At 45.9% G+C, this 26,147-nt stretch overlaps 1 protein-coding gene across 1 annotated transcript in view; it reads left to right on the plus strand.

Annotated features, from left to right (window-relative positions):
- The window catches only part of OGFOD3 (2-oxoglutarate and iron dependent oxygenase domain containing 3), a 139,400-nt gene that overhangs the window by 21,267 nt on the left and 91,986 nt on the right, over positions 1 to 26,147 (plus strand). The window contains exon 3 of the mRNA XM_075350662.1: positions 21,901 to 21,976. Within this exon, the coding sequence (XP_075206777.1) occupies positions 21,901 to 21,976 (76 nt within the window). The remainder of the gene's footprint in view (positions 1 to 21,900; positions 21,977 to 26,147) is intronic.

Consider the following 26,147-nt stretch of genomic DNA (forward strand, 5'->3'; position numbering starts at 1 on the left):
AGCAGCACAGAGTATTTCAGGAGAGGAGTGTGCGAGACCGAGAGTTACATAGAGGAAAGAGAAGGGTCTAAAAGCAGAACAGAGTATTTCAGGAGAGGAGTGTGCCAGACCGAGAGTTACATAGTGGAAGGAGAAGGGACTAAAAGCAGCACAGAGTATTTCAGGAGAGGAGTGTGTCAGACCCAGCGTTACATAGTGGAAGGAGAAGGGACTAAAAGCAGCACAGAGTATTTCAGGAGAGGAGTGTGCCAGACCGAGAGTTACATAGTGGAAGGAGAAGGGACTAAAAGCAGCACAGAGTATTTCACGCGAGGAGTGTCCCAGACCGAGAGTTACATAGTGGAAGAAGAAGGGTTTAAAAGCAGCACAGAGTGTTTCAGGAGAGGAGTGTGTCAGACCGAGAGTTACATAGTGGAAGAAGGGACTAAAAGCAGCACAGAGGATTTCAGGAGAGGAGTGTCCCAGACCGAGAGTTCCATAGTGGAAGGAGAAGGGTTTAAAAGCAGCACAGAGTATTTCAGGAGAGGAGTGTTCCAGACTGAGAGTTACATAGTGGAAGGAGAAGGGTCTAATAGCAGCACAGAGTATTTCAGGAGAGGAGTGTTCCAGACTGAGAGTTACATAGTGGAAGGAGAAGGGTCTAAAAGCAGCACAGAGTATTTCAGGAGAGGAGTGTGATCTTGTAAGTAAAGGGGAGCAATGATCTGTCCTCTGGTGTGATGATAGTGAGGTTGGGGCTGCATATGAATGGTAGAGGTATCGTGGGTGGAGCAAGACGAGTGAGATCACAGAGGAAGGCGCAGAATCCTCCCAGCAGCACAGAGTATTTTTGTATAGATCGGTGCTGACCCTGTGGAGTGTCACAGACTGAAAGTTACTTGTTGGAAAGAGGAGAATGTTCCATAAAGAGACCTGAGTGCTGCCGCGGCTCCCCACTAGGGGGTAGTGACTACCCATCCTGGCGACTGATACCGGCCTCGTCATCAGCGCTGTCTCCACTAGGGGAAGCTGATGCCTCACACATACCATATTATTGATCAGGTGCCATCTTTTGGGGTCTCTGGTCTCGGCCGCTGCCACTGTTCATCCTCCGCAGTGATTCAATATGGAACTGGAGAGAAATACCTCTGTACTGAAACTTCAGATATGACAGCAGCAATTTCCAGGAAGGGGACAGCGAGTCTCCAGTAGTGCCGCATCCATAATATTCCACACAAGGCCCAAATATTGGGGAGGGGAGCGATCACTGACGAAGTAATCACAATGGTTATGTATGAGAACATTCAGCGCAGGAGGCTCTACATAGTGGAGAGCGATACCGCATCACGTGCAGAGTGACTGAAGAATAGTGAGTGCAGCTCTGGAGTATAATACAGGATGTAACTCAGGATCAGTACAGGATAAGTAATGTAATGTATGTACACAGTGTCTGCACCAGCAGAATAGTGAGTGCAGCTCTGGAGTATAATACAGGATGTAACTCAGGATCAGTACAGGATAAGTAATGTAATGTATGTACACAGTGACTCCACCAGCAGAATAGTGAGTGCAGCTCTGGAGTATAATACAGGATGTAACTCAGGATCAGTACAGGATAAGTAATGTAATGTATGTACACAGTGACTGCACCAGCAGAATAGTGAGTGCAGCTCTGGAGTATAATACAGGATATAACTCAGGATCAGTACAGGATAAGTAATGTAATGTATGTACACAGTGACTGCACCAGCAGAATGGTGAGTGCAGCTCTAGAGTATAATACAGGATGTAACTCAGGATCAGTACAGGATAAGTAATGTAATATATGTACACAGTGACTGCACCAGAAGAATAGTGAGTGCAGCTCTGGAGTATAATACAGGATGTAACTCAGGATCAGTACAGGATAAGTAATGTAATGTATGTACACAGTGACTGCACCAGCAGAATAGTGAGTGCAGCTCTGGAGTATAATACAGGATGTAACTCAGGATCAGTACAGGATAAGTAATGTAATGAATGTACACAGTGACTGCACCAGCAGAATAGTGAGTGCAGCTCTGGAGTATAATACAGGATGTAACTCAGGATCAGTACAGGATAAGTAATGTAATGAATGTACACAGTGACTGCACCAGCAGAATAGTGAGTGCAGCTCTGGAGTATAATACAGGATGTAACTCAGGATCAGTACAGGATAAGTAATGTAATGAATGTACACAGTGACTGCACCAGCAGAATAGTGAGTGCAGCTCTGGAGTATAATACAGGATGTAACTCAGGATCAGTACAGGATAAGTAATGTAATGAATGTACACAGTGACTGCACCAGCAGAATAGTGAGTGCAGCTCTGGAGTATAATACAGGATGTAACTCAGGATCAGTACAGGATAAGTAATGTAATGTATGTACACAGTGACTGCACCAGCAGAATAGTGAGTGCAGCTCTGGAGTATAATATAGGATGTAACTCAGGATCAGTACAGGATAAGTAATGTAATGTATGTACACAGTGACTGCACCAGCAGAATAGTGAGGGCGGCTCTGGAGTATAATACAGGATCAGTAGTGTATGTGCACAGTGACTGCATCTTTATGATATTAGGTGGTTGGGCCCTCTTTTTGGGGGTGCACATACTTTATTTCTTGGCCCAATAGCACTGGATCTCTGATTAGTTCCTATTCTCGCTCTGTCACTTTACCTTTCATTATTTGTGATACTACAATATTGAGCTCCAGAAATATCCTGTTATTTTTGGCCTCCACATGGCGATATTGTAGGTGGCGGTTATTGAGGGGCGCTGGCGGCACAGCGGCAGGTTTTTCATGGCCCCTCACTGTCTTTGTGACAGATTTGCTTTCTCAGGCAGGGAATATTGCAGTATTTCTCGGTGTCTCGTTTATTGGCATTGTACCGCTGCGTGCGGATTATTATTAGTCGGGATCTGGTAAGATTAATGAGCGGAGACGACAAACTGTTATTTCTGGAAAGAAGACTGCGCTTTATAATGGAAGCGTGAGAAATCACGTCGGGACGGTCTCCTTCCAGTTCAGTCATTGTCTGAAGAACAACAACTCCCAGCCACTGCAGCGTGAAAGAGCAAAATGAGACAGTGTCTGCTCCACCACTAGAGGGCGCTCTCTGCATACACTGACATTGCTCTGTGTATCTGTGTATAGGGAGCTCACTGCATACACTCAGATTGCTCTGTGTATCTGTGTATAGGGAGATCACTGCATACACTCAGATTGCTCTGTGTATCTGTGTATAGGGAGCTCACTGCATACACTCAGATTGCTCTGTGTATCTGTGTATAGGGAGCTCACTGCATACACTCAGATTGCTCTGTGTATCTGTGTATAGGGCGCTCACTGCATACACTCAGATTGCTCTGTGTATCTGTGTATAGGGCGCTCACTGCATACACTCAGATTGCTCTGTGTATCTGTGTATAGGGAGCTCACTGCATACACTCAGATTGCTCTGTGTATCTGTGTATAGGGAGCTCACTGCATACACTCAGATTGCTCTGTGTATCTGTGTATAGGGAGCTCACTGCATACACTCAGATTGCTCTGTGTATCTGTGTATAGGGACCACACTGCATACACTCAGATTGCTCTGTGTATCTGTGTATAGGGAGCACACTGCATACACTCAGATTGCTCTGTGTATCTGTGTATAGGGCGCTCACTGCATACACTCAGATTGCTCTGTGTATCTGTGTATAGGGAGCTCACTGCATACACTCAGATTGCTCTGTGTATCTGTGTATAGGGAGCTCACTGCATACACTCAGATTGCTCTGTGTATCTGTGTATAGGGCGCTCACTGCATACACTCAGATTGCTCTGTGTATCTGTGTATAGGGAGCACACTGCATACACTCAGATTGCTCTGTGTATCTGTGTATAGGGAGCTCACTGCATACACTCAGATTGCTCTGTGTATCTGTGTATAGGGAGCTCACTGCATACACTCAGATTGCTCTGTGTATCTGTGTATAGGGACCACACTGCATACACTCAGATTGCTCTGTGTATCTGTGTATAGGGAGCACACTGCATACACTCAGATTGCTCTGTGTATCTGTGTATAGGGCGCTCACTGCATACACTCAGATTGCTCTGTGTATCTGTGTATAGGGAGCTCACTGCATACACTCAGATTGCTCTGTGTATCTGTGTATAGGGAGCTCACTGCATACACTCAGATTGCTCTGTGTATCTGTGTATAGGGAGCTCACTGCATACACTCAGATTGCTCTGTGTATCTGTGTATAGGGCGCTCACTGCATACACTCAGATTGCTCTGTGTATCTGTGTATAGGGAGCACACTGCATACACTCAGATTGCTCTGTGTATCTGTGTATAGGGAGCTCACTGCATACACTCAGATTGCTCTGTGTATCTGTGTATAGGGAGCTCACTGCAGACACTCAGATTGCTCTGTGTATCTGCGTATAGGGAGCTCACTGCATACACTCGGATTGCTCTGTGTATCTGTGTATAGGGAGCACACTGCATACACTCAGATTGCTCTGTGTATCTGTGTATAGGGCCCTCACTGCATACACTCAGATTGCTCTGTGTATCTGTGTATAGGGAGCTCACTGCATACACTCAGATTGCTCTGTGTATCTGTGTATAGGGAGCACACTGCATACACTCAGATTGCTCTGTGTATCTGTGTATAGGGAGATCACTGCATACACTCAGATTGCTCTGTGTATCTATGTATAGGGAGATCATTGCATACACTCAGATTGCTCTGTGTATCTGTGTATAGGGAGCTCACTGCATACACTCAGATTGCTCTGTGTATCTGTGTATAGGGCGCTCACTGCATACACTCAGATTGCTCTGTGTATCTGTGTATAGGGAGCACACTGCATACACTCAGATTGCTCTGTGTATCTGTGTATAGGGAGCTCACTGCATACACTCAGATTGCTCTGTGTATTTGTGTATAGGGAGCACACTGCATACACTCAGATTGCTCTGTGTATCTGTGTATAGGGAGCACACTGCATACACTCAGATTGCTCTGTGTATCTGTGTATAGGGAGATCATTGCATACACTCAGATTGCTCTGTGTATAGGGAGCTCACTGCATACACTCAGATTGCTCTGTGTATCTGTGTATAGGGAGATCACTGCATACACTCAGATTGCTCTGTGTATCTGTGTATAGGGAGCACACTGCATACACTCAGATTGCTCTGTGTATCTGTGTATAGGGAGCACACTGCATACACTCAGATTGCTCTGTGTATCTGTGTATAGGGCGCTCACTGCATACACTCAGATTGCTCTGTGTATCTGTGTATAGGGAGCACACTGCATACACTCAGATTGCTCTGTGTATCTGTGTATAGGGCGCTCACTGCATACACTCAGATTGCTCTGTGTATCTGTGTATAGGGAGATCATTGCATACACTCAGATTGCTCTGTGTATCTGTGTATAGGGCCCTCACTGCATACACTCAGATTGCTCTGTGTATCTGTGTATAGGGAGCTCACTGCATACACTCAGATTGCTCTGTGTATCTGTGTATAGGGCCCTCACTGCATACACTCAGATTGCTCTGTGTATCTGTGTATAGGGCGCTCACTGCATACACTCAGATTGCTCTGTGTATAGGGAGATCACTGCATACACTCAGATTGCTCTGTGTATCTGTGTATAGGGCCCTCACTGCATACACTCAGATTGCTCTGTGTATCTGTGTATAGGGCGCTCACTGCATACACTCAGATTGCTCTGTGTATCTGTGTATAGGGAGATCACTGCATACACTCAGATTGCTCTGTGTATCTGTGTATAGGGAGCTCACTGCATACACTCAGATTGCTCTGTGTATCTGTGTATAGGGCGCTCACTGCATACACTCAGATTGCTCTGTGTATCTGTGTATAGGGAGCTCACTGCATACACTCAGATTGCTCTGTGTATCTGTGTATAGGGAGCTCACTGCATACACTCAGATTGCTCTGTGTATCTGTGTATAGGGAGCTCACTGCATACACTCAGATTGCTCTGTGTACCTGTGTATAGGGAGCTCACTGCATACACTCAGATTGCTCTGTGTACCTGTGTATAGGGAGATCACTGCATACACTCAGATTGCTCTGTGTATCTGTGTATAGGGAGCTCACTGCATACACTCAGATTGCTCTGTGTATCTGTGTATAGGAAGCTCACTGCATACACTCAGATTGCTCTGTGTATCTGTGTATAGGGAGCTCACTGCATACACTCGGATTGCTCTGTGTATCTGTGTATAGGGAGCACACTGCATACACTCAGATTGCTCTGTGTATCTGTGTATAGGGAGATCACTGCATACACTCAGATTGCTCTGTGTATCTGTGTATAGGGAGATCACTGCATACACTCAGATTGCTCTGTGTATCTGTGTATAGGGAGCTCACTGCATACACTCAGATTGCTCTGTGTATCTGTGTATAGGGCCCTCACTGCATACACTCAGATTGCTCTGTGTATCTGTGTATAGGGCGCTCACTGCATACACTCAGATTGCTCTGTGTATCTGTGTATAGGGAGCTCACTGCATACACTCAGATTGCTCTGTGTATCTGTGTATAGGGAGCTCACTGCATACACTCAGATTGCTCTGTGTATCTGTGTATAGGGAGCTCACTGCATACACTCAGATTGCTCTCTGTATCTGTGTATAGGGAGATCACTGCATACACTCAGATTGCTCTGTGTATCTGTGTATAGGGCCCTCACTGCATACACTCAGATTGCTCTGTGTATCTGTGTATAGGGCGCTCACTGCATACACTCAGATTGCTCTGTGTATCTGTGTATAGGGCGCTCACTGCATACACTCAGATTGCTCTGTGTATCTGTGTATAGGGAGCTCACTGCATACACTCAGATTGCTCTGTGTATCTGTGTATAGGGAGCTCACTGCATACACTCAGATTGCTCTGTGTATCTGTGTATAGGGCCCTCACTGCATACACTCAGATTGCTCTGTGTATCTGTGTATAGGGCGCTCACTGCATACACTCAGATTGCTCTGTGTATCTGTGTATAGGGAGATCACTGCATACACTCAGATTGCTCTGTGTATCTGTGTATAGGGCCCTCACTGCATACACTCAGATTGCTCTGTGTATCTGTGTATAGGGCGCTCACTGCATACACTCAGATTGCTCTGTGTATCTGTGTATAGGGAGATCACTGCATACACTCAGATTGCTCTGTGTATCTGTGTATAGGGAGCTCACTGCATACACTCAGATTGCTCTGTGTATCTGTGTATAGGGCGCTCACTGCATACACTCAGATTGCTCTGTGTATCTGTGTATAGGGAGCTCACTGCATACACTCAGATTGCTCTGTGTATCTGTGTATAGGGAGCTCACTGCATACACTCAGATTGCTCTGTGTATCTGTGTATAGGGAGCTCACTGCATACACTCAGATTGCTCTGTGTACCTGTGTATAGGGAGCTCACTGCATACACTCAGATTGCTCTGTGTACCTGTGTATAGGGAGATCACTGCATACACTCAGATTGCTCTGTGTATCTGTGTATAGGGAGCTCACTGCATACACTCAGATTGCTCTGTGTATCTGTGTATAGGAAGCTCACTGCATACACTCAGATTGCTCTGTGTATCTGTGTATAGGGAGCTCACTGCATACACTCGGATTGCTCTGTGTATCTGTGTATAGGGAGCACACTGCATACACTCAGATTGCTCTGTGTATCTGTGTATAGGGAGATCACTGCATACACTCAGATTGCTCTGTGTATCTGTGTATAGGGAGATCACTGCATACACTCAGATTGCTCTGTGTATCTGTGTATAGGGCGCTCACTGCATACACTCAGATTGCTCTGTGTATCTGTGTATAGGGCCCTCACTGCATACACTCAGATTGCTCTGTGTATCTGTGTATAGGGAGCACACTGCATACACTCAGATTGCTCTGTGTATCTGTGTATAGGGAGATCACTGCATACACTCAGATTGCTCTGTGTATCTGTGTATAGGGCCCTCACTGCATACACTCAGATTGCTCTGTGTATCTGTGTATAGGGAGCTCACTGCATACACTCAGATTGCTCTGTGTATCTGTGTATAGGGAGCTCACTGCATACACTCAGATTGCTTTGTGTATAGGGAGCACACTGCATACACTCAGATTGCTCTGTGTATCTGTGTATAGGGAGCTCACTGCATACACTCAGATTGCTCTGTGTATCTGTGTATAGGGCGCTCACTGCATACACTCAGATTGCTCTGTGTATCTGTGTATAGGGAGATCACTGCATACACTCAGATTGCTCTGTGTATCTGTGTATAGGGCGCTCACTGCATACACTCAGATTGCTCTGTGTATCTGTGTATAGGGAGATCACTGCATACACTCAGATTGCTCTGTGTATCTGTGTATAGGGAGCTCACTGCATACACTCAGATTGCTCTGTGTATCTGTGTATAGGGCGCTCACTGCATACACTCAGATTGCTCTGTGTATCTGTGTATAGGGAGCTCACTGCATACACTCAGATTGCTCTGTGTATCTGTGTATAGGGAGCTCACTGCATACACTCAGATTGCTCTGTGTATCTGTGTATAGGGAGCTCACTGCATACACTCAGATTGCTCTGTGTACCTGTGTATAGGGAGCTCACTGCATACACTCAGATTGCTCTGTGTACCTGTGTATAGGGAGATCACTGCATACACTCAGATTGCTCTGTGTATCTGTGTATAGGGAGCTCACTGCATACACTCAGATTGCTCTGTGTACCTGTGTATAGGGAGATCACTGCATACACTCAGATTGCTCTGTGTATCTGTGTATAGGGAGCTCACTGCATACACTCAGATTGCTCTGTGTATCTGTGTATAGGAAGCTCACTGCATACACTCAGATTGCTCTGTGTATCTGTGTATAGGGAGCTCACTGCATACACTCGGATTGCTCTGTGTATCTGTGTATAGGGAGCACACTGCATACACTCAGATTGCTCTGTGTATCTGTGTATAGGGAGATCACTGCATACACTCAGATTGCTCTGTGTATCTGTGTATAGGGAGATCACTGCATACACTCAGATTGCTCTGTGTATCTGTGTATAGGGCGCTCACTGCATACACTCAGATTGCTCTGTGTATCTGTGTATAGGGAGATCACTGCATACACTCAGATTGCTCTGTGTATCTGTGTATAGGGCCCTCACTGCATACACTCAGATTGCTCTGTGTATCTGTGTATAGGGAGCACACTGCATACACTCAGATTGCTCTGTGTATCTGTGTATAGGGAGATCACTGCATACACTCAGATTGCTCTGTGTATCTGTGTATAGGGCCCTCACTGCATACACTCAGATTGCTCTGTGTATCTGTGTATAGGGAGCTCACTGCATACACTCAGATTGCTCTGTGTATCTGTGTATAGGGAGCTCACTGCATACACTCAGATTGCTCTGTGTATAGGGAGCACACTGCATACACTCAGATTGCTCTGTGTATCTGTGTATAGGGAGCTCACTGCATACACTCAGATTGCTCTGTGTATCTGTGTATAGGGCGCTCACTGCATACACTCAGATTGCTCTGTGTATCTGTGTATAGGGAGATCACTGCATACACTCAGATTGCTCTGTGTATCTGTGTATAGGGCGCTCACTGCATACACTCAGATTGCTCTGTGTATCTGTGTATAGGGAGATCACTGCATACACTCAGATTGCTCTGTGTATCTGTGTATAGGGAGCTCACTGCATACACTCAGATTGCTCTGTGTATCTGTGTATAGGGAGCTCACTGCATACACTCAGATTGCTCTGTGTATCTGTGTATAGGGACCACACTGCATACACTCAGATTGCTCTGTGTATCTGTGTATAGGGAGCTCACTGCATACACTCAGATTGCTCTGTGTATCTGTGTATAGGGAGCTCACTGCATACACTCAGATTGCTCTGTGTATCTGTGTATAGGGAGATCACTGCATACACTCAGATTGCTCTGTGTATCTGTGTATAGGGCCCTCACTGCATACACTCAGATTGCTCTGTGTATCTGTGTATAGGGAGCTCACTGCATACACTCAGATTGCTCTGTGTACCTGTGTATAGGGAGCTCACTGCATACACTCAGATTGCTCTGTGTATCTGTGTATAGGGAGATCACTGCATACACTCAGATTGCTCTGTGTACCTGTGTATAGGGAGCTCACTGCATACACTCAGATTGCTCTGTGTATCTGTGTATAGGGAGATCACTGCATACACTCAGATTGCTCTGTGTATCTGTGTATAGGGAGCTCACTGCATACACTCAGATTGCTCTGTGTATCTGTGTATAGGGAGCTCACTGCATACACTCAGATTGCTCTGTGTATCTGTGTATAGGGAGATCACTGCATACACTCAGATTGCTCTGTGTATCTGTGTATAGGGCCCTCACTGCATACACTCAGATTGCTCTGTGTATCTGTGTATAGGGAGCTCACTGCATACACTCAGATTGCTCTGTGTATCTGTGTATAGGGCCCTCACTGCATACACTCAGATTGCTCTGTGTATCTGTGTATAGGGAGCTCACTGCATACACTCAGATTGCTCTGTGTACCTGTGTATAGGGAGCTCACTGCATACACTCAGATTGCTCTGTGTACCTGTGTATAGGGAGATCACTGCATACACTCAGATTGCTCTGTGTATCTGTGTATAGGGAGCACACTGCATACACTCAGATTGCTCTGTGTATCTGTGTATAGGGAGCTCACTGCATACACTCAGATTGCTCTGTGTATCTGTGTATAGGGAGATCACTGCATACACTCAGATTGCTCTCTGTATCTGTGTATAGGGAGCACACTGCATACACTCAGATTGCTCTGTGTATCTGTGTATAGGGCGCACACTGCATACACTCAGATTGCTCTGTGTATCTGTGTATAGGGAGCTCACTGCATACACTCAGATTGCTCTGTGTATCTGTGTATAGGGAGATCACTGCATACACTCAGATTGCTCTGTGTATCTGTGTATAGGGCCCTCACTGCATACACTCAGATTGCTCTGTGTATCTGTGTATAGGGAGCACACTGCATACACTCAGATTGCTCTGTGTATCTGTGTATAGGGAGATCACTGCATACACTCAGATTGCTCTGTGTATCTGTGTATAGGGCCCTCACTGCATACACTCAGATTGCTCTGTGTATCTGTGTATAGGGAGCTCACTGCATACACTCAGATTGCTCTGTGTATCTGTGTATAGGGAGCTCACTGCATACACTCAGATTGCTCTGTGTATAGGGAGCACACTGCATACACTCAGATTGCTCTGTGTATCTGTGTATAGGGAGCTCACTGCATACACTCAGATTGCTCTGTGTATCTGTGTATAGGGCGCTCACTGCATACACTCAGATTGCTCTGTGTATCTGTGTATAGGGAGATCACTGCATACACTCAGATTGCTCTGTGTATCTGTGTATAGGGCGCTCACTGCATACACTCAGATTGCTCTGTGTATCTGTGTATAGGGAGATCACTGCATACACTCAGATTGCTCTGTGTATCTGTGTATAGGGAGCTCACTGCATACACTCAGATTGCTCTGTGTATCTGTGTATAGGGCGCTCACTGCATACACTCAGATTGCTCTGTGTATCTGTGTATAGGGAGCTCACTGCATACACTCAGATTGCTCTGTGTATCTGTGTATAGGGAGCTCACTGCATACACTCAGATTGCTCTGTGTATCTGTGTATAGGGAGCTCACTGCATACACTCAGATTGCTCTGTGTACCTGTGTATAGGGAGCTCACTGCATACACTCAGATTGCTCTGTGTACCTGTGTATAGGGAGATCACTGCATACACTCAGATTGCTCTGTGTATCTGTGTATAGGGAGCTCACTGCATACACTCAGATTGCTCTGTGTATCTGTGTATAGGAAGCTCACTGCATACACTCAGATTGCTCTGTGTATCTGTGTATAGGGAGCTCACTGCATACACTCGGATTGCTCTGTGTATCTGTGTATAGGGAGCACACTGCATACACTCAGATTGCTCTGTGTATCTGTGTATAGGGAGATCACTGCATACACTCAGATTGCTCTGTGTATCTGTGTATAGGGAGATCACTGCATACACTCAGATTGCTCTGTGTATCTGTGTATAGGGCGCTCACTGCATACACTCAGATTGCTCTGTGTATCTGTGTATAGGGAGATCACTGCATACACTCAGATTGCTCTGTGTATCTGTGTATAGGGCCCTCACTGCATACACTCAGATTGCTCTGTGTATCTGTGTATAGGGAGCACACTGCATACACTCAGATTGCTCTGTGTATCTGTGTATAGGGAGATCACTGCATACACTCAGATTGCTCTGTGTATCTGTGTATAGGGCCCTCACTGCATACACTCAGATTGCTCTGTGTATCTGTGTATAGGGAGCTCACTGCATACACTCAGATTGCTCTGTGTATCTGTGTATAGGGAGCTCACTGCATACACTCAGATTGCTCTGTGTATAGGGAGCACACTGCATACACTCAGATTGCTCTGTGTATCTGTGTATAGGGAGCTCACTGCATACACTCAGATTGCTCTGTGTATCTGTGTATAGGGCGCTCACTGCATACACTCAGATTGCTCTGTGTATCTGTGTATAGGGAGATCACTGCATACACTCAGATTGCTCTGTGTATCTGTGTATAGGGCGCTCACTGCATACACTCAGATTGCTCTGTGTATCTGTGTATAGGGAGATCACTGCATACACTCAGATTGCTCTGTGTATCTGTGTATAGGGAGCTCACTGCATACACTCAGATTGCTCTGTGTATCTGTGTATAGGGCGCTCACTGCATACACTCAGATTGCTCTGTGTATCTGTGTATAGGGAGCTCACTGCATACACTCAGATTGCTCTGTGTATCTGTGTATAGGGAGCTCACTGCATACACTCAGATTGCTCTGTGTATCTGTGTATAGGGAGATCACTGCATACACTCAGATTGCTCTGTGTATCTGTGTATAGGGCCCTCACTGCATACACTCAGATTGCTCTGTGTATCTGTGTATAGGGAGCTCACTGCATACACTCAGATTGCTCTGTGTACCTGTGTATAGGGAGCTCACTGCATACACTCAGATTGCTCTGTGTATCTGTGTATAGGGAGATCACTGCATACACTCAGATTGCTCTGTGTACCTGTGTATAGGGAGCTCACTGCATACACTCAGATTGCTCTGTGTATCTGTGTATAGGGAGATCACTGCATACACTCAGATTGCTCTGTGTATCTGTGTATAGGGAGCTCACTGCATACACTCAGATTGCTCTGTGTATCTGTGTATAGGGAGCTCACTGCATACACTCAGATTGCTCTGTGTATCTGTGTATAGGGAGATCACTGCATACACTCAGATTGCTCTGTGTATCTGTGTATAGGGCCCTCACTGCATACACTCAGATTGCTCTGTGTATCTGTGTATAGGGAGCTCACTGCATACACTCAGATTGCTCTGTGTATCTGTGTATAGGGCCCTCACTGCATACACTCAGATTGCTCTGTGTATCTGTGTATAGGGAGCTCACTGCATACACTCAGATTGCTCTGTGTACCTGTGTATAGGGAGCTCACTGCATACACTCAGATTGCTCTGTGTATCTGTGTATAGGGAGATCACTGCATACACTCAGATTGCTCTGTGTATCTGTGTATAGGGAGCTCACTGCATACACTCAGATTGCTCTGTGTATCTGTGTATAGGGAGATCACTGCATACACTCAGATTGCTCTCTGTATCTGTGTATAGGGAGCACACTGCATACACTCAGATTGCTCTGTGTATCTGTGTATAGGGCGCACACTGCATACACTCAGATTGCTCTGTGTATAGGGAGCTCACTGCATACACTCAGATTGCTCTGTGTATCTGTGTATAGGGAGATCACTGCATACACTCAGATTGCTCTGTGTATCTGTGTATAGGGCGCTCACTGCATACACTCAGATTGCTCTGTGTATCTGTGTATAGGGTGCTCACTGCATACACTCAGATTGCTCTGTGTACCTGTGTATAGGGAGCTCACTGCATACACTCAGATTGCTCTGTGTATCTGTGTATAGGGAGATCACTGCATACACTCAGATTGCTCTGTGTATCTGTGTATAGGGCGCTCACTGCATACACTCAGATTGCTCTGTGTATCTGTGTATAGGGAGATCACTGCATACACTCAGATTGCTCTGTGTACCTGTGTATAGGGAGCTCACTGCATACACTCAGATTGCTCTGTGTATCTGTGTATAGGGAGATCACTGCATACACTCAGATTGCTCTGTGTATCTGTGTATAGGGAGCTCACTGCATACACTCAGATTGCTCTGTGTACCTGTGTATAGGGAGATCACTGCATACACTCAGATTGCTCTGTGTATCTGTGTATAGGGAGCTCACTGCATACACTCAGATTGCTCTGTGTATCTGTGTATAGGAAGCTCACTGCATACACTCAGATTGCTCTGTGTACCTGTGTATAGGGAGCTCACTGCATACACTCAGATTGCTCTGTGTATCTGTGTATAGGGAGATCACTGCATACACTCAGATTGCTCTGTGTATCTGTGTATAGGGAGCTCACTGCATACACTCAGATTGCTCTGTGTATCTGTGTATAGGGAGATCACTGCATACACTCAGATTGCTCTCTGTATCTGTGTATAGGGAGCACACTGCATACACTCAGATTGCTCTGTGTATCTGTGTATAGGGCGCACACTGCATACACTCAGATTGCTCTGTGTATAGGGAGCTCACTGCATACACTCAGATTGCTCTGTGTATCTGTGTATAGGGAGATCACTGCATACACTCAGATTGCTCTGTGTATCTGTGTATAGGGCGCTCACTGCATACACTCAGATTGCTCTGTGTATCTGTGTATAGGGTGCTCACTGCATACACTCAGATTGCTCTGTGTACCTGTGTATAGGGAGCTCACTGCATACACTCAGATTGCTCTGTGTATCTGTGTATAGGGCGCACACTGCATACACTCAGATTGCTCTGTGTATCTGTGTATAGGGAGCTCACTGCATACACTCAGATTGCTCTGTGTATCTGTGTATAGGGAGATCACTGCATACACTCAGATTGCTCTGTGTATCTGTGTATAGGGCCCTCACTGCATACACTCAGATTGCTCTGTGTATCTGTGTATAGGGAGCACACTGCATACACTCAGATTGCTCTGTGTATCTGTGTATAGGGAGATCACTGCATACACTCAGATTGCTCTGTGTATCTGTGTATAGGGCCCTCACTGCATACACTCAGATTGCTCTGTGTATCTGTGTATAGGGAGCTCACTGCATACACTCAGATTGCTCTGTGTATCTGTGTATAGGGAGCTCACTGCATACACTCAGATTGCTCTGTGTATAGGGAGCACACTGCATACACTCAGATTGCTCTGTGTATCTGTGTATAGGGAGCTCACTGCATACACTCAGATTGCTCTGTGTATCTGTGTATAGGGCGCTCACTGCATACACTCAGATTGCTCTGTGTATCTGTGTATAGGGAGATCACTGCATACACTCAGATTGCTCTGTGTATCTGTGTATAGGGCGCTCACTGCATACACTCAGATTGCTCTGTGTATCTGTGTATAGGGAGATCACTGCATACACTCAGATTGCTCTGTGTATCTGTGTATAGGGAGCTCACTGCATACACTCAGATTGCTCTGTGTATCTGTGTATAGGGCGCTCACTGCATACACTCAGATTGCTCTGTGTATCTGTGTATAGGGAGCTCACTGCATACACTCAGATTGCTCTGTGTATCTGTGTATAGGGAGCTCACTGCATACACTCAGATTGCTCTGTGTATCTGTGTATAGGGAGCTCACTGCATACACTCAGATTGCTCTGTGTACCTGTGTATAGGGAGCTCACTGCATACACTCAGATTGCTCTGTGTACCTGTGTATAGGGAGATCACTGCATACACTCAGATTGCTCTGTGTATCTGTGTATAGGGAGCTCACTGCATACACTCAGATTGCTCTGTGTATCTGTGTATAGGAAGCTCACTGCATACACTCAGATTGCTCTGTGTATCTGTGTATAGGGAGCTCACTGCATACACTCGGATTGCTCTGTGTATCTGTGTATAGGGAGCACACTGCATACACTCAGATTGCTCTGTGTATCTGTGTATAGGGAGATCACTGCATACACTCAGATTGCTCTGTGTATCTGTGTATAGGGAGATCACTGCATACACTCAGATTGCTCTGTGTATCTGTGTATAGGGCGCTCACTGCATACACTCAGATTGCTCTGTGTATCTGTGTATAGGGAGATCACTGCATACACTCAGATTGCTCTGTGTATCTGTGTATAGGGCCCTCACTGCATACACTCAGATTGCTCTGTGTATCTGTGTATAGGGAGCACACTGCATACACTCAGATTGCTCTGTGTATCTGTGTATAGGGAGATCACTGCATACACTCAGATTGCTCTGTGTATCTGTGTATAGGGCCCTCACTGCATACACTCAGATTGCTCTGTGTATCTGTGTATAGGGAGCTCACTGCATACACTCAGATTGCTCTGTGTATCTGTGTATAGGGAGCTCACTGCATACACTCAGATTGCTCTGTGTATAGGGAGCACACTGCATACACTCAGATTGCTCTGTGTATCTGTGTATAGGGAGCTCACTGCATACACTCAGATTGCTCTGTGTATCTGTGTATAGGGCGCTCACTGCATACACTCAGATTGCTCTGTGTATCTGTGTATAGGGAGATCACTGCATACACTCAGATTGCTCTGTGTATCTGTGTATAGGGCGCTCACTGCATACACTCAGATTGCTCTGTGTATCTGTGTATAGGGAGATCACTGCATACACTCAGATTGCTCTGTGTATCTGTGTATAGGGAGCTCACTGCATACACTCAGATTGCTCTGTGTATCTGTGTATAGGGCGCTCACTGCATACACTCAGATTGCTCTGTGTATCTGTGTATAGGGAGCTCACTGCATACACTCAGATTGCTCTGTGTATCTGTGTATAGGGAGCTCACTGCATACACTCAGATTGCTCTGTGTATCTGTGTATAGGGAGATCACTGCATACACTCAGATTGCTCTGTGTATCTGTGTATAGGGCCCTCACTGCATACACTCAGATTGCTCTGTGTATCTGTGTATAGGGAGCTCACTGCATACACTCAGATTGCTCTGTGTACCTGTGTATAGGGAGCTCACTGCATACACTCAGATTGCTCTGTGTATCTGTGTATAGGGAGATCACTGCATACACTCAGATTGCTCTGTGTACCTGTGTATAGGGAGCTCACTGCATACACTCAGATTGCTCTGTGTATCTGTGTATAGGGAGATCACTGCATACACTCAGATTGCTCTGTGTATCTGTGTATAGGGAGCTCACTGCATACACTCAGATTGCTCTGTGTATCTGTGTATAGGGAGCTCACTGCATACACTCAGATTGCTCTGTGTATCTGTGTATAGGGAGATCACTGCATACACTCAGATTGCTCTGTGTATCTGTGTATAGGGCCCTCACTGCATACACTCAGATTGCTCTGTGTATCTGTGTATAGGGAGCTCACTGCATACACTCAGATTGCTCTGTGTATCTGTGTATAGGGCCCTCACTGCATACACTCAGATTGCTCTGTGTATCTGTGTATAGGGAGCTCACTGCATACACTCAGATTGCTCTGTGTACCTGTGTATAGGGAGCTCACTGCATACACTCAGATTGCTCTGTGTATCTGTGTATAGGGAGATCACTGCATACACTCAGATTGCTCTGTGTATCTGTGTATAGGGAGCTCACTGCATACACTCAGATTGCTCTGTGTATCTGTGTATAGGGAGATCACTGCATACACTCAGATTGCTCTCTGTATCTGTGTATAGGGAGCACACTGCATACACTCAGATTGCTCTGTGTATCTGTGTATAGGGCGCACACTGCATACACTCAGATTGCTCTGTGTATAGGGAGCTCACTGCATACACTCAGATTGCTCTGTGTATCTGTGTATAGGGAGATCACTGCATACACTCAGATTGCTCTGTGTATCTGTGTATAGGGCGCTCACTGCATACACTCAGATTGCTCTGTGTATCTGTGTATAGGGTGCTCACTGCATACACTCAGATTGCTCTGTGTACCTGTGTATAGGGAGCTCACTGCATACACTCAGATTGCTCTGTGTATCTGTGTATAGGGAGATCACTGCATACACTCAGATTGCTCTGTGTATCTGTGTATAGGGCGCTCACTGCATACACTCAGATTGCTCTGTGTATCTGTGTATAGGGAGATCACTGCATACACTCAGATTGCTCTGTGTACCTGTGTATAGGGAGCTCACTGCATACACTCAGATTGCTCTGTGTATCTGTGTATAGGGAGATCACTGCATACACTCAGATTGCTCTGTGTATCTGTGTATAGGGAGCTCACTGCATACACTCAGATTGCTCTGTGTATCTGTGTATAGGGAGCTCACTGCATACACTCAGATTGCTCTGTGTATCTGTGTATAGGGAGATCACTGCATACACTCAGATTGCTCTGTGTATCTGTGTATAGGGCCCTCACTGCATACACTCAGATTGCTCTGTGTATCTGTGTATAGGGAGCTCACTGCATACACTCAGATTGCTCTGTGTATCTGTGTATAGGGCCCTCACTGCATACACTCAGATTGCTCTGTGTATCTGTGTATAGGGAGCTCACTGCATACACTCAGATTGCTCTGTGTATCTGTGTATAGGGAGATCACTGCATACACTCAGATTGCTCTGTGTATCTGTGTATAGGGAGCTCACTGCATACACTCAGATTGCTCTGTGTATCTGTGTATAGGGAGATCACTGCATACACTCAGATTGCTCTCTGTATCTGTGTATAGGGAGCACACTGCATACACTCAGATTGCTCTGTGTACCTGTGTATAGGGAGATCACTGCATACACTCAGATTGCTCTGTGTATCTGTGTATAGGGAGCACACTGCATACACTCAGATTGCTCTGTGTATCTGTGTATAGGGAGCACACTGCATACACTCAGATTGCTCTGTGTACCTGTGTATAGGGAGATCACTGCATACACTCAGATTGCTCTGTGTATCTGTGTATAGGGAGCTCCCCCTAGTGGTGGCTGTAGTCAAACACAATTATTTCTGGAGGGTGGTAAATCACATAGACTGGGATAGTATGAGCCAAGAGCATGAGAATGCAGCAGCCACCTTCTCCAAAACGTAGCACACAGGATGTCACCCATCTTTCCTAGTGTCCTGAATTGCTCAGATATCCAATATGAGGGCAATAAATCACATAACTAGGGGAGGGTACTATGTTTGGGAAAGCTGTGTGGCATGATGGGTACATTAGAGATCCTGTATGTAATGTCACCCAGCTTTCCTACAGCCCTGAATGACAGATCTGTCAGGGTATATAATGCTTCGAGGATGTATCACATAACTAAGACTTTCCTATCAGGAGCTTGTGAAAGGTGGGTGACAACCAGTATGGGTGCATTTCTTCTCTTGCAGATGTCACCTAGCTTTCCTCAACCCTGAATGACAGATCTGTCATGTTTAGAGGATGGATCACATAGCTAAGACTTTCCGGTCATGGACTTGGGGAAGCTAGGTGACAACCAGTATTGAAGCATAATATCTCCTGCCGATGTCACCCAGCTTTCCTTCAACCCTGAATGACTGATCTGTCAGGGTATATAATACTTAGAGGGATGCATCACATAACTAAGACTTTCCGGTCAGGAGCTTGGGAAAGGTGGGTGACAACCAGTATGGGTGCATTACTACTCTTGCAGATGTCACCCAGCTTTCCTCAACCCTGAATGACAGATCTGTCATGTTTAGAGGATGGATCACATAGCTAAGACTTTCCAGTCATGGACTTGGAAAAGGTAGGTGACAACCAGTACAGGTGCAGAATATCTCCTGCCGATGTCACCCAGCTTTCCTACAGCCCTGAATGACAGATCTGTCGGTATATAATGCTTAGAGGATGGATCACATAGCTGAGACTTTCCAGTCATGGACTTGGGGAAGCTAGGTGACAACCAGTATGGGTGCATTACTTCTCCTGCAGTTGTCACCCAGGTTTGCTAGTGCCCTGAACGGCCTACGCCTTGTTATAGAAGCAGTGGATATGTGTCATACATATAAAGGGTTTTCTAATAAGCTGAATGGAAAAGCTGTCTGACAACCAATAAGGGAGAATTATAGCTTTAACATGTGGTCACCCAGCTTTCCCAGAGCCCTGCATTACGGATCTGTCTAGTACAGTGTGAATGCGGGGATGTATCAAGAGAGGTTTCCCGGTCCGGAGTCTGGGACAGTCAGTTGACATCCATTAAAAGAAATGCATTACAGCTTGTGCAAGCAATATAACACAGCTTTCCTAGAGCCCTGAATGGCTTCTTTATGTAAAATCACACAACTAAAGGGAAGAAAAGCTTGGTAAAGATGACTGGTAATCTGTATACATGCATGGCACCACCCAGCTTTCCCAGTAACCTGAATGGCTTATCTGAAACACAATTAAATTAGTTAACAAACGACAGCTCCTTCAAGAGGTATCACCCAGCTTTTCCAATGCACTGAATGTCCGATCTGCCTAGTTATACCCAGCTGGGAGATTTATGCTATGGGAAAGATGTCTGACTTCCATTATGGTGCATTACATCTCCCAGAAGGGTTGTCACCCAGCTTTCCCAGTGTCCTGAATGGCAGATCTGCCTAGTTATACTGGGGGGAGATTTATGCTATGGGAAAGATGTCTGACTTGCTATATGGGCGCATTACATCTCCTATAAAGGTTGTCACCCAGCTTTCCTAGTGTCCTGAATGGGAGATCTGCCTAGTTATACTCGGCAGTGAGATTTATGCTATGGGAAAGATGTCTGACTTCCATATGGGTGCATTACATCTCCCACAAGGGGTGTCACCCAGCTTTCCCAGTGTCCTGAGTGGCAGATCTGCCTAGTGAAGATTGGCAAAACTGTCGACAGCCATTCTGTCCACAAAGCAATGTGCTCCAAACCAGAGGCAGGCAGATTGCCAGAGATAAGCCCGATCCTGACCCGCTGATCTCCTTTCATCGCCTTGCCGTGTGAAGTTCTGCCGCGCTGAGCGTGTGAGCGGAGTTGTCAGGCAGCCGCGGGTCCCGCCGGGGTGTCACCACCTCACGCCGGGCTCGTAATCCGGCCCGGGGCTACCTTACAGGAGCAGGGGTCTCATGCATTATCCAGCCCCCGCCGCCTCCGGGGACCGATCGCTCCTCTCTGACGGAACATTCTTGGCAAGATCCTTCCAAAAACTCTCGAAAATGAATTCCAGCTGTTCAGCTGTAATGAGAATGTGCCCGTTTCTTTCATGCCTTCTGGGCGGTTATTAAGCCACGGTCGGTCTCAAAGGTTGGGGGGGTGCAGCTGTTTGTTTCAGGAGCCGGGAAAGGGTTAAAGCCGACCGGTGATTTTTTTTTTTTTGGCGTAATATTAGCCGCCCACGTTCCATTATCTAAACATGATGTCAGCTGCCAGGAAAAGAAAATATCAAAAAGCGACTGCGGATGCTACTGAGATAAGTGGCGTCACACCCGGGCTTTGTAATTGGCAATAGGTCGGCCGCACGCCTCGTCGCGGGGGATGTTACCCACCCCTCTAAATCGAATTAGCGGTTATTTTTATATAATTGTCTCGCTGTACGCGTCGTACTTTATAGGATTTAATGACTGTTTACGGCGCCACTGCTTTTCCCATAGACTAACGCTAGCGATATTTCTCCTTACAGGGTGCACCCCGCTGAAGTGTGGGCGAGCGGTGACCGACGCTGTGATCACCCAGGAGGAGGCTAAGAGGATGTGGAGGTAATGATCTAGTTATATCAGATGGAAAAGAAGTTAGCTACTTCCTCCTGCAATAATTGGACTGGTGAACTACAGATTCCTGCTTTTTCTTACTCTACCATGTCGAATTAGTACAAGGGGGCTCACTTTTTGTGAAAGCGGAGGTAATCCACGATGACGGTACAGGACTATATGGCTCACAGTAGTGAGTGGAGAAGTTAGCTACTTCCTCCCGCAATAATTGGACTGGTGAACTACAGATTGCAGCTTTTTCTTACTCTACCATGTCGAATTAGTACAAGTGGGCTCACTTTTTGTGAAAGCGGAGGTAATCCACGATGACGGTACAGGACTATATGGCTCACAGTAGTGAGAGGAGAAGTTAGCTACTTCCTCCTGCAATAATTGGACTGGTGAACTACAGATTCCAGCTTTTTCTTACTCCACCATGTCGAATCAGTACAAGGGGGCTCACTTTTTGTGAAAGCTGAGGTAATCTATGATAAAGTGGTGACAGCAGGTGACCGTATAGGACTATATGGCTCACAGTAGTTAGCTACTTCCTTCCGCAGTAATTGGACTGGTGAGCTACAGATTCCATCTTTTTCTCCCTCAACCATGTGGGATTATTAAAAGGGGGCTCACGTTTTATGAAAGCGGAGGTAATCCACGATGAAGTGGTGACAGCGGGTGACCGTACAGGACTATATGGCTCACAGCAGTGAGAGGAGAAGTTAGCTACTTCCTCCCGGATTAATTATACTGGTGAACTACAGATTCCAGCTTTTTCTTCCTCATCCATGTGGGATTAATAAAAAGGAGCTCACTTTTTGTGAAAGCGGAGGTAATCCACGATAAAGTGGTGACAGCGGGTGACCGTACAGGACTATATGGCTTACAGTAGTGAGAGGAGAAGTTAGCTACTTTATCCCGCAGTAATTGGACTGGTGAACTACAGATTCCAGCCTTTTCTTCCTCAACCATGTAGAATTAGTAAAAGGGAGCTCACTTTTTGTGAAAGCGGAGGTAATCCATGATAAAGTGGTGACTGCAGGTGACCGTACAGGACTATATGGCTGACAGTAGTGAGAGGAGAAGTTAGCTACCTCCTCCCTCAGTAATTGTACTGGTAAACTACAGATTCCAGCTTTTTCTCCCTCAACCATGTGGGCTTAGTAAAAGGGGGCTCACGGAGGTAAGCCGCGATGAAGTGGTGATGATAGATGACCATACAAGACTATCTGGGTCACAGTAGTGAGTGTAAGGAGCATGGCAGGTGCACTTTACTATTTGGGGTCAATAGTTTTCAGAATATTGGGTGCTCATCCAATATTCCTCCTTTATTCTCCATAAGTGAGGAAGCTCCTTCTGCTTCACCATCTCTTCTGGCCCATCAGACACATGCACCCTCAGTTTCACTGAGCACGCATGTACTCTCAGTGGATAAGCTGCTGAGTCCTTCGGTGGCAGCTTATGTCACCAAGAGCAAAAGGATCAGGCAGCTAATATCCAACATGCCCAATCTTTATCTTTCCTAACATGTGCTGTCCGGGAAAACTTAGGAGGCCTCGTACATATACGATCAAAAAATTAATCTGATATACATGTAATGTGTATAACCAGCGTAAGTTGCCATCTGACCCCTCTGGCAACAAAGCATTGGGCATGTAGATACCCGACATGTGCCATCTCCATCTTTCCCTGATATAGGGCTTTGTTCCGAGACCTCTATAGACTTTTTCCTCCCATCAATGGTGAGTGATATTATTGAGAAATGGAAGGAACCAAAACACTGAAGTGGACGCCCTCTAATCTTACAAAGCGGGGGCCGAGTGCTGAGGAGCAGAGGACAGAAAAGTCACCACTGCTTTGCTGACCCCATAACTGTACTGTAGAATCCAGACTTCCTCTGGTAATATCAGCACAATCATTGCCGGGAGCTTCATGGCCGAGCTGCAGCAGCCGTACATCACCAAAACAATGCCGAGCCGTACATCACCAAGCACAATGCGGAGCCGTACATCACCAAGCACAATGCCAACCCGTACATCACCAAGCACAATGCCGAGCCGTATATCACCAAGCACAATGCCGAGGCGTACATCACCAAAACAATGCCGAGCCGTACATCACCAAGCACAATGCGGAGCCGTATATCACCAAGCACAATGCCGAGCCGTATATCACCAAGCACAATGCCGAGGCGTACATCACCAAGCACAATAATGAGCCGTACATCACCAAGCACAATGCCGACCCGTACATCACCAAGCACAATGCCGAACCGTACATCACCAATCACAATGCCGAGGCGTACATCACCAAGCACAATGCGGAGCCGTACATCACCAAGCACAATGCCGAACTGTACATCACGAAGCACAATGCCGAGGCGTACATCACCAAGCACAATGCCGAGCCGTACATCACCAAGCACAATGCCGAACCGTACATCACCAATCACAATGTCGAGCCGTACATCACCAAGCACAATGCGGAGCCGTACATCACCAAGCACAATGCCGAGCTGTACATCACCAAGCACAATGCCGAGCCGTATATCACCAAGCACAATGCCGAGCCGTACATCACCAAGCACAATGCCGAGCCGTACATCACCAAGCACAATGCCGAGCTGTACATCACCAAGCACAATGCCGAGCTGTACATCACCAAGCACAATGCTGAGCTGTACATCACCAAGCACAATGCTTAACTGTACATCAGCAAGCACAATGCCGAGCCGTACATCACCAAGCACAATGCTTAACTGTACATCAGCAAGCACAATGCCGAGCCGTACATCACCAAGCACAATGCTGAGCTGTACATCACCAAGCACAATGCCGAACCGTACATCACCAAGCACAATGCCGAGCCGTACATCACCAAGCACAATGCTGAGCCGTACATCACAATAACAAGGCTGAGCCGTACATCACCAAGCACAATGCCAAGCCGTACATCACCAAGCACAATGCTGAACTGTACATCACCAAGCATAATGCTGAGCCGTACATCACCAAGCACAATGCCGAACCGTATATCACCAATCACAATGCCGAGCCGTACATCACCAAGCACAATGCTGAGCCATACATCACCGAAAAAATGCTGAGCCGTAAATCACCAAGCACAATGCCGAGCCGTACATCACCACAACAATGCGGAGCCATACATCACCAAGCACAATGTCGAGCCGTACATCACCAAAACAATGCGGAGCCGTACATCACCAAGCACAATGCCGAGCTGTACATCTGGGTAAATGTACATGGGGAGGGGAATAATGGAAAAATGCTAATTGGAGTTTGCTATAAGCCTCCTAACATACCTGAACAAATAGAGGGTGAAATGCTGGAACAAATTGAAAAGGCAGCTAATAATAATAATCGGGTTCTTATTATGGGGGATTTCAACTATCCAGACATTCAGTGGGACATAGAATCTTCTGGTTCTGCTAAAAGCTGTAAGTTCTTATCTACCATTCAGGACCAATTCCTCTCTCAGATGGTAGATGAACCGACCAGGGGAGATAATTTGCTAGATCTGGTCCTGTCAAATAGACCGGATACAATTTCAAATCTACAGGTCCGGGAGCACTTGGGCACCAGCGATCATAATATGGTAAGCTTCAACATAATATTCAATAGAACATTTCAAAGGGGGAATGCTAAAACCTGGAATTTTAGGAAAGCTGATTTCAACAAATTAAGGGAAGAGCTTAAATGTGTAGATTGGGACAGAGTCATGGTAACTGGGGATACCGAACATAAATGGGGTAAGTTTAAGGATATACTGCTAGAGTCCTGTAAAAAACTTATACCCTCTGGTAATAAAATGTCCAGGAATAAAAAGAAACCACTATGGATAAATAAGACTGTACAAAGTATAATAAAACAAAAACAAAGGGCGTTTAACATCTTAAAGGCTGAGAATACAGAAATAGCATTGCAGGAGTATAAAGATATCAATAGGCAATGCAAAAAAGAAATCAAACAAGCAAAACTAGCTACTGAAACAAAAATCGCCAATGACATTAAAATAAATCCCAAAATCTTTTATAAATACATTAATGCCAAAAGGAAAACAAAGGATAGTATCGGACCCTTAAAATATAATAACAAGTTAGTTATAGAGGACAAACAAAAAACTGAGATATTAAATAGGCATTTCTCATCTGTATTCACCA

Source organism: Anomaloglossus baeobatrachus, chromosome 5 (assembly GCF_048569485.1).
Source record: "Anomaloglossus baeobatrachus isolate aAnoBae1 chromosome 5, aAnoBae1.hap1, whole genome shotgun sequence".
Classification (NCBI taxonomy): domain Eukaryota; kingdom Metazoa; phylum Chordata; class Amphibia; order Anura; family Aromobatidae; genus Anomaloglossus; species Anomaloglossus baeobatrachus.